This window comes from Rhipicephalus sanguineus, chromosome 4 (assembly GCF_013339695.2).
Source record: "Rhipicephalus sanguineus isolate Rsan-2018 chromosome 4, BIME_Rsan_1.4, whole genome shotgun sequence".
Taxonomy (NCBI): domain Eukaryota; kingdom Metazoa; phylum Arthropoda; class Arachnida; order Ixodida; family Ixodidae; genus Rhipicephalus; species Rhipicephalus sanguineus.
Window position 1 is genome coordinate 190,350,139 of NC_051179.1, and position 15,248 is coordinate 190,365,386.

At 49.4% G+C, this 15,248-nt stretch overlaps 1 protein-coding gene across 1 annotated transcript in view; it reads left to right on the forward strand.

Moving 5' to 3' along the window:
* The window catches only part of LOC119390972 (gonadotropin-releasing hormone receptor-like), a 246,515-nt gene extending 238,721 nt beyond the window's left edge, over positions 1-7,794 (forward strand). The window contains exon 3 of the mRNA XM_049415004.1: positions 6,699-7,794. Coding sequence (XP_049270961.1) covers positions 6,699-7,347 — 649 coding nt within the window. The 3' untranslated portion in view covers positions 7,348-7,794. The remainder of the gene's footprint in view (positions 1-6,698) is intronic.
* The last annotated feature ends 7,454 nt before the right edge of the window (positions 7,795-15,248 follow it).

Sequence of the window (15,248 nt, forward strand, 5' to 3'; positions counted from 1 at the left end):
GCTGGCGTCCGTAGCGGTACAACACGTGTGTGTGGTAGTCTTGCAGGCGAAGTGCCCAGCGGGCAACACGGCCTGGGGGATCCTTCAATGACGACAGCCAGCATAGTGCATGATTGTCGGTGACGACATCAAATGGGCGACCGTACAAATAAGGTCGGAAATTTGTAAGGGCCCGGATGATTGCCAGGCACTTGTTTTCCGTTACGGTGTAACTGGTCTCGGCTCTAGTAAGCGTACGGCTTGCGTATGCCACGACATATTCGGGGAACCCTGGTTTGCGCTGCGCAAGGGCAGCGCCGAGGCCTACACCGCTGGCGTCCGTGTGTACCTCCGTTGGGGCCATAGGGTAGTAGAGGCTTAGTATGGGAGGAGAGGTCAACAAACTACGGAGCTTTGCGAACGCGTCGGCACACTCGGACGACCACGAATTTAGGGGTCCGTTACTTCGAAGGTGCTTCGTCAGCAGCGATATCATGGTTGCAAAGTTTCGTATGAAGCGTCTAAAGTAGAAACACAGTCCTACGAAACTGCGCAGTTATTTGACGGATGTAGGTTTGGGATATTCGGCCACAGCGCGAAGCTTGGCCGGATCGGGAAGGATTCCGTCCTTTGGACACGACGTAGCCGTGGATTGTCAGCTGCCGTGCCACAAATCGGCATTTCTTCAGATTCAGTTGGAGGCCGGCGTTGCTCAAACGTGTGAAAACATGCCGCAGTCGTTGGAGATGCGTGGAGAAGTCCGGAGCGAAGACGACGACGTCGTCCAGGTAACACAGGCACGTGTGCCATTTCAAGTAGCGCAGAACGGTGTCCATCATGCGCTCGAAGGTCGCGGGCGCATTACACAGACCGAACGGCATGACGTTGAACTCACACAAGGCGTCGGGCATGACAAAGGCTGTCTTCGGTCGAGCGTCATCAGCAATGGGTACTTGCCAGTACCCCGAGCGCAGATCGAGAGATGAAAAGAATTCGGCTTTTTGGAAGCTGTGAACCGCGTCGTCGATTCGCGGCAGTGGATAAACATCCTTGCGGGTGATCTTGTTGAGCCGTCGGTAGTCCACACAGAACCGCACAGGACCGTCCTTCTTCGCAACGAGAACAACAGGAGACGCCCATGGCCTGTCGGAGGGCCGAATTACATCGCGTCGAAGCATATCGTCCACTTGCTCACTAATTACCTGGAGTTCTGTGGGAGACACGCGATATGGACGTTGCCGCAGTGGTGGTTGGGCGCCAATGTCGATGCGATGCGTAACAGCGGACGTGCGGCGGAGGGATGTTTGGCCGACATCGAAAGAATGACGAAATTCTTCCAACAAGCAGAGAAGCTGGGAACGCTGGACTGACGGAAGGTTGTCAGCAATGGATGGACCAAATACATCAGTGGGTGACGAATCAGCCTTGGAAACAGCACTGATGGTACGGGAACTGGTGCATTGCGAGTCATCGGGTGCGTCAAGAACTTGTGCGTCTTCAACGGGTTCCACTTTGCCGAGACATTCCCCTCGAACCAACGTAACAATGCACGGGGATGGGTTGGTAACAAAAATAGCGGTGCTGCCCTGAGTGACTCGCACGGTCGCGAAAGGTACCAGCAACCCTTTCCTAGTGCTGACGCGGCGAGATGGCGAAAGGAGTGCAATGGTGTCGGAGAGACCGGCGCAGTAGACCGACACAGCCGTTGACGAGCTTGGAGGCACTTTCGTATCGTGTTTGACTAGGATCATGCTCAATGGAGATGAACTGTCTGCCGGCGTCAAATGTGAGAACGGTGAAAGTTCGACTTCGGCTGGTGCGCAACGAATTACGGCGTCGTGGCGGGAGAGGAAATCCCATCCCAGGATGACGTTGTGAGAGCATGCCGCAATTATGATGAACTCGACGTCGTACAGAACGTCCTGAATGACGACGCGAGCAGTGCATACTCCTGTAGGATGAAGACTCTGGGAGCTCGCGGTACGGAGGGACATCCCAGAATGTGGCGTCATCACTTTTCGAAGTAAGCGGCAAAGTTTTGCGTCCATAACGGATACAGCGGCTCCAGTATCGATAAGGGCCGATGCGCGACACCGTCCACAATCACGTCGATTACATTCGATGGACTTCGCTGAGGGCTTTCACAGTTCGACAGCGTCGCAGCCCTTGCCTCCTCGACTGCGACGAGTAGTTTTCCTGCTCTCGTGCGACCGAACGTGGCCGCATGGGTGACAGTGAGCGACGTCGTGGAGATGGAGAGCGGCGAGTAGCTGGAGGTGGGCGTGATGTCGGCGACATAGGTGGAGGTGGGTCGTAGAATGCACGGCTTGACTGGCTGGTGACAGGTGACGCGACTCGAGGCGGCTGCACGCGTTGACAATAACGTGCCACGTGGCCGGCGTAACCGCAAGCAAAGCAGATGGGCCGGTTGTCGGGGGTGCGCCATCGGTTCGCCGGTGTAGGTCCCGCCCATGTCACAGGACGCGATTGACGGTTCGGCTGCTGAAATGGCTGCATGGATGGCAGCAGTCGGGGCCGAGGGATGGCGTCAGCATATGTTGCCGGCACACCCGCTTCAAAGGACGGAGGTCTAGCGGCGGCTTCGGCGTAACTCATTGGGGCAGCCGTAGGAATTACTTGGGGCGTCCTGGCGACAACTTGAGGGTAACTCTGGGGAGCAGGAGCCGCAGGTTGCGGGTGATACTCAGGCAGGACCTCCGCAATTTCCTGCTCAATCGCTCGGCGGAGAGGAGGAAGAAGGGTGGTCGACGACTGTTGAACGTGCGGCGGGTGGGCAAAGGCGAGGAGGGAGAACTGGTGTGCAATTTCCTCGCGCACGAATGACTTGACTTCCGCTAGCAACGCGGCCTGGTCAGGTACTGCCGCCAAGCCAGCAAGCTCTGCGTCGCGTGATGGGGAGCGACGGGTCATCGAACGCTGCCGCCGGAGCTCCTCGTAGCTCTGGCACAGCGTTATGACCTCGGCCACTGTGCCAGGGTTTTTGGCGAGCAGCATGGTGAAGGCATCGTCATCAATGCCTTTCATTACGTTCCGGATCTTGTCAGCCTCAGACATGGTTCCGTTGGCCTTCTTACACAAGTCGAGGACGTCTTCGATATAACTTTTGATAGATTCGCCGGCCATCTGAGCTCGTTCGCGTAAGCACTGTTCTGCTTGCAGCTTAAGAACTGCTGGGCGGCCAAAGACGCTGATGACGGCGGTCTTGAAATCGGACCAAGTCGCAAAATCGGACGCGTGGTTGTTGTACCACAAGCTTGCTACGCCCGCGAGGTAGAATACCAAGTTGCTTAACTTGCCTTCTTCATCCCACTTGTTGGGGATGCTGACGCGCTCGTAAATTGCGAGCCAGTCCTCCACGTCGATGCTATCGGCGCCAGTGAAGATAGGTGGATAGCGTATACGGGGGACACCGGGACATGTGCTCGTTGCGAGAGGAGGCGTTTGCTGGGCGGCGTCTTCAGGCATGGTAGATGGCAGGGTACGGGATCGAAGCTCCAGGGGCATTGAATGGGAGCAGAGCGCTATCCACTAAATTGTTAAGGTGTTTAATAGAAGGGACTCAACGACAATGTGTAATGGCGACAGTCACGGCAAGGCACGAACTCCCTGCGCGAGCGGCGTCCTTTCACAAGCAACCAAAGAGGACGACCCACTAAAGGCGCTGGAGAGGGCAACCCGTTACTATGTTCCAAGGCTTCTCTACAATATATATATATATATATATATATATATATATATATATATATATATATATATATATATATATATATATATATAGACGAGGAGCAAGAACATCAATTAGGGTGGCCGATCACACACACAAACACACACACACACACACACACACACACATATATATATATATATGTGTGTGTGTGTGTGTGTGTGTGTGTGTGTGTGTGTGTGTGTGTGTGTGTGTGTGTGTGTGTGTGTGATCGGCCACCCTAATTGATCTTCTTGCTCCTCGTCTTCCACCTCGTCTAGTGCCACACCAGCAACTCTGGCTGCGCTCCTCTCCCACGTTGAACATGTAACACTTTCCGCCGGGGTAGGGGGCGGGTGGGAGCGGTCTGCAAGGTGGCGGAGGATGTCTTAATTCCTTCTGTGTATTGCACAGCGCACGCCTTCGAAGTTGTTCTGGCACAGGATGTTGACAGGCCGGTCGGTGTCGCTTACATGATCAAACTGGCAGAACATCGCCTTGCGGTGTCGAGGCAGGAATTAGACGCAGGAGATATGAAACTTGACCATTACCGATGTGTTCTCTGGAAGCTGGACGAGTTCAGCGGCCTGCTCTGTTTTTTCGCTGATTGATTCGTCGGGAACCAAGAACCGCCACGGCAATGACGACGACCACGGCACGATGTTCGAGAGTGCGACCTTTGCTGACGGGGCTTCGCATTGTCTTCAGTGCTGTCTTGACGTACGCAGCGACTCGGATTAGTGATAGGAGTTCTTTGGTCAAAACGCCTCCTGTTGGCGTTCTCAGGGGTGGTCACCGCTATCGCGTAGGCCACAGGTGTCTCGTCGGGCGAAGATTCGTTCGGTACATTTGGCACGCTTACGAGCTTCTTGTCGCAGTATACAATAATGGAGCCGGTGTTGGCTTGGTTCACATGCCTCGTAACACGTATTTCTTCCACGCCAGGGTTGCCTTCTGTTGAAGTTGCGCAGACGTCTCGCTTTATCTGTTCTGTCCTTCCATCTTCATCTTTGTCCTTGGTTTTCCTTTCGTTAACGTGCAGACGACTACGCCGTTGCTGCATGAACACGTCAGTAGAATCGCAGTCAGCGGCTACCGCAAGCACAGGATCAGCGACATTCTGCACTTCCTTGCTGTCCTGGACATATGCAACCTGCAGTACATGGGTACCTCTGTGTTTGCTATGCAGGCTCACCTGTTCTTCAGAAATTATTTGCTCCTGAGGTTCCACCGTCTGACAAACATCAACTAGAGCGTGGGTCAGTTCTTTTTTTTTGACGTCAACTTGCGAAGCATCTCTTCGAACCTAGTTAGCTGCCGACGGTGTCGTTCCTCCAGTGCTTCCTTCATCGTGCTCACGAGTTCGTCCTTCAGTCCGTCCATTCTTCGTATCGCATCGCTGCCACCAAATTCAACGAAGAGGATACCACTGCCTTGTAAACACTTTAATAACTATGATCGGCCACCATGATGCATCTTCTTGCTCCTCGTCTTCCTCCTCCTGTAGTGCCACACCAGCAACTCTGGCTGCGCTCCTCTACCACATTCAAGATATAACAATATACATATATATATGGCGGACAGAGTGAGCGACGCCGGCCCCCCCACTCGCGAACGAATTGGTACGCCACTGGTACCAGACCATTTGCCTCAGCACCTGCATCTCCTTTCTGATATTTGGGCAATCCTTTGACGATGCGTCATGAGGGCCGTGACAATTGCCGCACTTACAATGCTCTGCATGGCACGCGTCTGTGCTGTGCAACTCTTAGCATCGCGAACACAAGGCAGGGTTTGTACAAACAGCGGTGACGTGTCCCATTTTAAAACAGTTCCAGCACTGAAGTGGCCTCGGCACAAAGGGTCGCACTGCGTGTCGAAAATGGCCGACTTTCGCTTGCGATGGAAGGCTGTCTCCTTTGAACACCAGTTTAACACAGCGTGAGTTTCTAAGACGAGGGGCTTGCATTGTGGTAAGTCCTTCCGTCACCGGCCTAATGAGAACCGGGAAGTAAATTACGCTTATGCAAATGTCGACATCGTATATAACACCTGCTGTAGAGTCCCTGCCGTCAGGTATGTAGGAACGTACGTTTATGTCCTCCAACAACTTGACGTGGCTCAAGAGATCTAGACGTGGCTTGACGGTTGAGCCGCTTTAGACTTCCAGGAGGATCGAAAGGTGGGCCAGTTGGTAATTCATTTTCTTCGTTCAGCGAACTGGGAGCGCGGAAAAAACACAAAGGACGAAGCGAGGAACCACATAAGACGTCGTCTTATGTGGTTCCTCGCTTCGTCCTTTGTGTTTTTTCCGCGCTCCCAGTTCGCTGAACCGCTTTAGCCACCGGCACAAACAGGATTGTGTCAGCCGGTGGCTCTCGTGTCTTCGTAATAATCTTACTTGTTGAAAGAGAAGGCATCTGCAGTCTTCTTTTTGCTTTACGCCTCGTCACAGGCACAAAGTCACCATCATCTGAGCTTTCGTCACTGGCCGTAGAGTAAATTAGTATGTCCTCGCTGTCGGCATCACTCGGTTGGTCGGTGTGCTTTCTCGGAGCAGCTGCGGTTGACGTGGATGGTTTGGGCAAAAGCCCAGGAGAATCCACATCTATTTCTGCAGTCACGAGATCAGTGTCTTCCGCAAACACTCGACAAAGATTTGAAAAATTGCAGAAACTGAAAGCAGTGTCCTACACTAGAATCATTTTGTCCTCATCTCTCACAGTAACTTTAATTTTCCGATAAGCTTGAATAGATTCCTGCATTGTTATATGTCGTGCTTAGGTGACAGAGCACATTTGTGGGTTGATTATTGCAAATGATGATTGTGAGCTTGCCTGACTATATCATCATTCAGTTTAATCCTGTTAAGTCAGCTACACAGGAGTGCTAAGCTTGAAGAAATGTTACTTATTTATGTGCTTCATTAGCTACTCTTGCATTTCCACTTGCACCTAATACTTCTGTTTTTTTTTCTCTCGCAGTCCAACGGCAGTGCTTTCGTTACTGGCAAACATTCCAGTCCAGACCGCGCCGCCAAAAAGACCGGGCGGAGGCGCGCCGTCGACAAGTCGGAGGTGCGGGCCCCATCGTCGATGGAAGAAACCCGACGGCGCCTCCTGCATCGGGCCAAAATGAAGTCCCTGATGATAACCGTGGTCATCGTAGCCGCATTCATCATATGCTGGACGCCCTACTACTGCATGATGATCATCTTCATTTTCCTGGAGCCCGACGACCAGCTGACTGAAGAGCTGCAAGCAGGAATCTTCTTTTTCGGCAGCTCCACGGCCATGATTAACCCTCTAATTTACGGCGTCTTTCACCTGCGGCATCAGAGACCTTCAAGAGGATCGCGACAGTTCAACAGTAGCGCCGCTTCTCGCGCAGTCGACCATTCCACACTGTTACTGGCGGGCTCTCTCAACAAGGCACCTGCCGCCGCAGTTGCCTCCGCGACGGAGCCACGGTGCCAGGACGACTCAGCGAGAAGTGAACGGGATTGCTTTGCTTGCGAAGCCACTACCGCCTTAGTAGTGGGAAACGGTTGCCTGAAACGGACGGTGTCGCATTCCGCCTCGGTGAGCCAGCACCGGAAAGAAAAACGGCGAGAAACAGAACCAGCTAAGAGCCACACGGGTTGATGCACTCCCCAGGTTATAGTTAAGGCTAGTTGTGTGCGTCCCTGTGTATGTGCAAAAGAAACAGTTGTCTGTGTATTCACTTCCTCAGCCATAAGTGGACGTTTAGTAAGGAAGATTCAGAGTGATCATTCGGAGTAGCAGCGCGACTCTACCTGGGATGGAGAATCAGTATCTGGAGCCCTTTACAGAAGTACTCTGGCCCGAAGATAAGCAGAGTGCTTGAACAATGTGTGACCAAAATCCTGCGTTGAATGCGGGGTTTAAACATACAAAGGTTGACACGACGAGTGCGTTGTGCACTCGTCGCGTTTCCTGGTTGTAGTTTTGCATTGATTTGGCACGTGCTATTAGAAACGCTAGTAATGCGCGAATAAACAAAACTTGCGAATAATAAACGAAATATATTTATATTATGTTCTGTGGCCAAACTTACAGATAAATCGTTGCTATGTGCATATTGAGTGAATTTTTTTTCTGTTCCTCATGAGCAGCGACGTACGCACACCCGTCATCAGGACATTTAATGCTGCGTGGGGTTCGTCTTTCTGATTTTCGTCCTGGTAATATTTACAATTCCAAACTACATACATTACCAAGAACAAACCTACGAGTGAATAGAAGTAGTTTTATGAGCGTTTGCACAGCTGTATATCGTCCTGCAATTTTAGCACACGTGACATTTTTTCGCAGGCCGTTTCTGTAACCAAGACTCATGACAGGAAGTAATTTAGCTTTTACCAAAGGTTCAATGCGCTGGCGAGGGCTGCACAGTAGAAGCGCGCGTCTGTAGGTTAACGGCTGTAGCGGGCCCGATCTTCCACTGCGGGATTTAATTCCAGTTTTCTTAGGGAACGCGTCTGTGGCGAAATAGGTATTGCCGAATGCGTGCGCGTTCGTATCTTTTATTTTCCCGCATTCAGCACCTAAAGAGCCAGTAAACAACCCCGTGGTCCAAAATTTGTGATGAAGAGATAACTGCGTATTTGTGCGGTGTGAACATGCTGCCGCCAGAATTTCCCGAGTAAGTTGAGTAATAAATAAGTTACTGGGTATAGAACAACCCGCTTCGGCTGGTTTCGGTTTCTCGCTCGGCCTTGCCGCCATTCTGGTAAACAAAAAGCGGTAGCCGTAGCCTGTTGTCGTGACTACGCCCACTTCAGCAACGTAACAAGACGTCAGGCTTCCTATGCGTCTCGCTACTGTCAGAGCGACACGGCGAGGAAGCGAGGTGCCAGGCGCTGGTGAGGTAAACAAGTTAAGCAAATATGCCCCGACGCATGCGCCTTTCCATTTGCAGTAATGAAGCGAATTGCCTCTTGATCTCGGAGCCTTTCGTTCTGGCAATACCGCTTGTTCCGGTAGTCTCGGCTCCACCAAAACGACAGAAGGCAGCACAGGAAAATGAAAATGCGGACTGCGCAACCAAAACTGCATCACCGCAGGGCCAAGGCGCCGTTTCGTAGCGCAGAGGACCAATCGACGAAGGTGGTGCTACGTTAAGTTACCTATGGCCATGGTTAGGTCACTTCGCGGGCGAAGAGGACTAGACAGGCGCTGGAGAGGGGCGCGGGAAGCGTTTTTCGAAATGGAGCGCTTGCGCGGCGCACAGTGCTGTGACATGCGCAGAATCAGATCGCCGCGGCCTTGTGCACGAATTAGTGTGCTTGCTTGGGAGGTGTACAAAAAAGTCACAGTTTCCCCGTAACGGCGAAGCAAGGAATGCCATAGGAACAAATTGGAATGTAAGGCGAAGAACGGAAAGCAGCTCGAAATTTCCAGCGCATTACCTAAGGGCAAATGACGCATGAAAAGAACACACTCAGGACGAGCGCGAACTATCAAGTGTAACAGCTCGATAAATAAAGCGCACTCCTCAAAGATAAAGGAGGACGCATGAAACAAACGCACATGTATACAAAGGACAAGAGCGAACTAAGAACATGCGCAGTTACTTATTTCTGTTTGAACAGCGTGCTGCTCGTTTCGCAAACGCGGCCGCTGCAACTAGGGGAGTGACCTTCGTAGCTCTTTAACTTCAGCGCGAACATCGCGGTAAAAGCACAAGACATACAACCCCTCTTCCCTCCACGAGATAAGCGCGCGCGCAGGCGACTTCGCCCTGTAGGGCGAAGTGCATGAAGGCGCGCGCGTATCGTTACGAGCGAGGCAATGACATTTAAAGCCCGCCCTCGCGCCTGCGGAGCGAGAGGTCGCCAGTTCAATTTCGCGCGCCGGAAATTATTTTTAGATGCGAAGCATCTTATGGCGGAGTTGAATCCGGCGGTGGCGGCGCTGTCCGGCGTGACCACCCTTACTGCACATGCGCAAACCTTCTTCACATACCTCCTCTCAGCTCCCTTTCTTAACTCCCACGCCCCTCTCCACTCCTCCTCTCGCGCGTCTCATTCTCTCCTGCAACGTGTAGGCAACAGCGACGCCTCCGGCGTCTTGACGTGGCACAAGTGGCCGATGGCCGCCTCTGCTTCTGTGGTTCTAGGCGCGGGGCGCTCGTGCTCTCCTTCCGTCGCTGAAGAATCCCACGACGACACCAAAGGCATGTACTGCAGAGGCAGACGCACATGATCTTGTCACATTGCGGGAGTCAAATACATCGGACGCCGGCAGTTCCACGCAGGGGGAGCTAGGATAGAGACTGGAAGATAGTGTTGATTCTACGCCAGAGGAAGGCACAGGCTCGAGAACGCAAGAAAAAAAAAATTACACCAACTCCCGCTCAATTAACCACCTCCCCGCTGCTTCGCGTTTCCGCAGATGGTTCCCTTTAGCGGAAGATGGTGTAATTTTTCTGAATTAATTTTCGTTGTGGACACACACACACACACACACACACACACACACACACACATATATATATATATATATATATATATGTATGTATATTGTCACCGGGATGACGAATACACGAGAGAGACAGCAGCGAGTATATTTGCAATATTTACAAGCAACTGTGCCACCGAATGGCTGCCAGCATCACGCGCGGCATTCCAGCTTCAGCTTCTTCTATATATATATATATATATATATATATATATATATATATATATATATATATATATATATATATATATATATATATATATATATATATATATATATATAGTGTCCATATAGTTGAAACAAATGTCGAAGCTGAGAACTTTCAAGGAAATTAAGCAAGTTGTTCTTATCTGCGTTTGCTTTTGCTTCCTTTGGATCTTGATGACGGCTGTGGCGCCAGTGAAAGCTGCGAGATCAATGGGTTTGGTATTTTCATTTGTTTCTATAGTGGTTTCCCGCGCTTACTGCACCGTCGTACATCCACAATTTCTGCTGCCGGAAGGGAGGTGTCATGCTGGGCTATTTTGACTGGCTGCAAATGAAGAATATATTGCCGACACTTGCGATGTACTCAGTGTGAGGATGTTACAAATGATAAGGGGCGCGTTAAGTTAGCGTGCTCCGAACATCAAAGGAACACACTCGCATGCGCTCGAGTGCAACGCCTTCGAATCTTAGCTTAACAGCGATTTCCGCCGATTGCTTTCGGGGGCACGAAAGCGTCACGTGGCGAAAGTTACGTTGCTTCCACGGTAGGGAAGACTGGGGAAGGAGAACGCACTTCGTCGGAAGAGAGGGTCCGCAACACGTCATTTCTTCGGAAGCCGTAGCAGGCGCGAGCTCTCGTGCTCGCCCTCGTGCACCGTCTCAGGCTTGGAGTGCGTAGAGCGCGCTGCGTATCCACGCACCGGAAGACGCTTTTGAACCGTTAAGTTTACAAGAGCGCACTCCGCCTGCTACAGAGCGCTCGAGCTCCTTAATTTAACGCGCCCAATGTGTTTAGTATTTGGCGAAGATGCTTGCAAGGACAAAATACTAGAAGACAACAATGTGTGCATCACGATATGAATTTTTGTGCAACGGACAAAGGCCGCGCTGTCGAACAGTCTACACAACATTTCCGTATGAAGTCAACACCATTTATTCCTTAAAAGGACTTCATCGTTTCTGACCCGTGCTGACGTCTCACTGGTCAACCTAGAGTCGTCTGCTATTTTCTGCGGAACCGAAGCCGTCAAAAAGTGCGTCGGCCACTTTGTGTGGCAAGCTTCCGGTACGGAGAAATGTAGGCGGCGTATTGAATGGAACCAGACTCAATGGGTAAATATATATATATATATATATATATATATATATATATATATATATATATATATATATATATATATATATATATATATATATATATATATATATATATATATGACGAGGTTCGTCATATATACTCATTGTGATGAGGTCGACTTTATGAAACTGTGCGGATACATTAGATGCATGAAATATTAGATTTCTACATAAATTTGGCTTGACGAAAAGGCAACAGCGCTTTTGAATGTCTGCATATAGCACAATGGTTATAACAAGTTCTTGAGCAGATTCCTAATAAATTATTCCTAGTTCTCTGTAGTAAGCTCTCCTCCTGAACTCTAGTCATAGCATCGTAAGTATTCACGTGTTTTTTTTTTTTTTTGCTCTGTATCTTTATTCTCTGATGAGCGATGGCATATCGCCAGGCAACTGTATAATCGCTTCGCGAAAACGACAGAACAGTCCAGCCTCCGTGGTAGCTCAAAAAATCGAGGTGTTGCGCTGCATTACACTCGCGACCGAAATGCAAATATGCCTGTGCACTTAAATCGGAGCGTGTTAAAGAACCACAGTTGCTCCCAATATTCAGAAGTCCCCCCGTATGGTGTGTCTCATAATCATAATATGGTCTTAGCAATAGACCTATTGCAACACCCAGTGCCACTAGGTGCCATCGTCCAGTGCCAGGCCTGATTATGGGCCCAGTGTCGCGCTTGATACTGGGTCATTGGAGCGGCGTTTTACTCGGAGCCGCTCGGTACTCAAGCACAAAATGGCTCTACAGTGTTAAAACGGTGGTGCCTAGCTGTCATACATCAATATATCAGTAAAGAAAGCGATATAGTAAGCATTAGTGCAATGAAAAAATAAAAAGAACAGCATGAAAAAAAGACGAAACATTCTCTGCCAGAACGATTCGAATGCGCCACCTGATCCTGAACAGTGTACTCTATCAGCCGAAACATGCAAAATTCGAGGTTTTTTTGTAAGCTGACTATTTAACCACTCAACACACCGTTCGGCTTCATCTTTAGATGTTGCGTACTCAAGATACACGCGATCTTTCTTTCCAAAATATCTGGCAGATCCCACGCACTGTGGGAATCGATGTAATGCGAAGCAGCCAGCAAGGAGCGCCTTGTTTCTCTTTGAGGCAAAATAAGTCATTAACGTCATGACACGTATTTTACTATCGCATGTTTGCCTTACATGCATGCGCGTACGGCCTGGTATATGCCATGCTGCTGAAACATATGCTCTGGTATATACAATGCATGACCTGTCATTTATGTTCCTCCCGCACTCATATGATGCCATACCAGTTTTGGTATATATCCAGTCAACAAAACGGCCGGACGCGCACCAAGACAGCATCATATGAATCATGCCGTACATGACATGTATATGATGGTTTGCACGTTAGGACCTTCCATTTATTTTCCTCATACAGTCACGTCCCGCAAACCTATTTTGGTGTGCATCAAGCTAGCGAAACGGCCACGAGCACCCCATGAGCGTGGTGTGTTAGTCATGGCGTACATGACATGCAAGTCATCATTTTCATGTTACCACCTGTCATATATTCATTCTAAAAAGACAGGGCGTGCAAACACGGACACAAGAAAGAAGTCAGGACACCACAAACGCCGACTAACAACTGAAGAGACGCACAACGGCTGAAAAGAAAGAAGGCACGAAAACTTATCTGCGCATGCCCATGCAACAGGCGAACCTCTCAATCCGGCACGCGTGGCGCTCGACGCCACGCGTGCCGGATTTGTGGTGTCCTGACTTCTTTCTTGTGTCCGTGTTTGCACGCCCTGTCTTTTTAGTATGAATACTTCAGCTCTCTGTTATTCTAAGCTCTTATATATGTTCGTCAACAGGCACGTCGCGCAATATCAATTTTAGTTTATATCAAGCCAGCGAAACGGCCCGAGCTGACGTGCATGTGATTTTTTCATGGTACCACCCGCGATAATTTTAGATTAAACTGGCATCGCGCGCACATGGCGAATAAATTACCGAAAACAGTGGCACAACATTTTAGTGTAGCAAGTCACAACTTCAACAACCCCGAACTGTACATACTTCAGACAATCTTCCGGCCCCCAATGGAGAAAATATGCAGTCATACCTTATTCACAAGTTCAATACACTCCAGCCATCAGGCATTAACGTTTCTAAGGGGGCTCTTGAATCCATCCGATATTGTGCATACACAACGAAAACCAATGAGAGTTAAAGCCCTTGTAGGAATTTAAAACCTACCATTGTTGAGGGGGGCTTCTTCTGACTGACAACCATAATTCAGCGGGACGTCACCGCCTTTCCCCGCCTTTTCTTTCTTCTCTTTTTTTCGACGGAATACCTCTTTCCTTTTGACTCACTCAATTCGTCATGGTGGCCTGTTAACACATTCCCCCCCCCCCCCCCCCGCTTTCGCAGTTGCCCTCCCCTCTCCTCCTTCTTTGTTTAGATTGTATGAGAGGGTACGAAGCCTATACACACAAGTGCTAGAGAAATAAGTTACAGCTTTCAAGAATACAAGTCCACTTGTTGAAACGTCGGCTCGAGCACTCACCCCCTGTTTACGCACTTTTTCATCACCCGTCATATACGATTGTCATACAGGCACGTCGCACAACACCAATGTTTGTGTATATCAATCTAGCGTCATGGCCGCGAGCGCACAACTTGCGTGGTATGTAAGTCATGCCTCACATGACATGCATGTCGTGATTTTCATGTTACCACCTGACATATATGTTCGTCATACAGGCACGTCACGCAATATCAATTTTGGTGTATATCACGCCAGCAGAAACGGCAGCGAGCGCACCATGAGCGTGCCTTGTAAGTCACGGCGCACGTTACATTCATATCAATATTTGCACACTACCACTGTTCATATATCTGGCGTTTTTTGTTAAAATAGCCAAATGCACTTTAACTGAAACTGAAAAAAAAACGCACTTTTTTGCTACTTCCAATATGATCGAGCCTTCTCCAACAATTTTTTGCCAGTGTGTTCCTGTCCCCTAAATGCCTCTAATCTATGTTGCGGCTAAAATCTATGTAGCCCACTATCGTCGGTATTCAGACGTAAATTTCGTATTGGGCTCTTATAGACTAGAACATTGCATTTGGGCTTGATATAGCTCGTAAAAGAAGACTCAAACGATTCGTATGTATGGTATAGCAATATTTTGCGATACAATTAACGTCGTCCTTGTGCTTTTGTCGGTGCCACCCTCAGTCGCATGCGCGTAATGGCGACGACTAGACGTGAAGAGCGAGTGGCCTTTCCTGGCAAAAGGCGGACTATTCTGGATTGTCGGCAGCGTTTTCTTGTTCTTTGCATCTATTGAAGTCCTTGAAAAGTGCTCTAGCTCTTCTTATTCTTCGGAGCTCGTTTTATGCCGTGCCGTTTCGGATAACTTCTTGTGCTTCAAGTAATAGATCGGCGCCCAATAATTTAATATGTCTTTTATTCAAATATACTTTCTTGGAGCGAAAGAAGGACATGATACTGTAGCGTTAAACAAGAAAAGAAACGCCAAGACGCAAAAAGGAGGAAAGTCGACCTCTTACTGTTTATATTCGAGTTTCGCCCTACAACATCATGTCCTTCAGTACGTGCCAACTCACTCTAGAAAAACTAATTGTGGAACGTAAACACGATAGCAATGCAACTAGGACATAAATGAAACAAATTGGATGAGACCATGTTGGTTATTTTGGTCACGATTGTT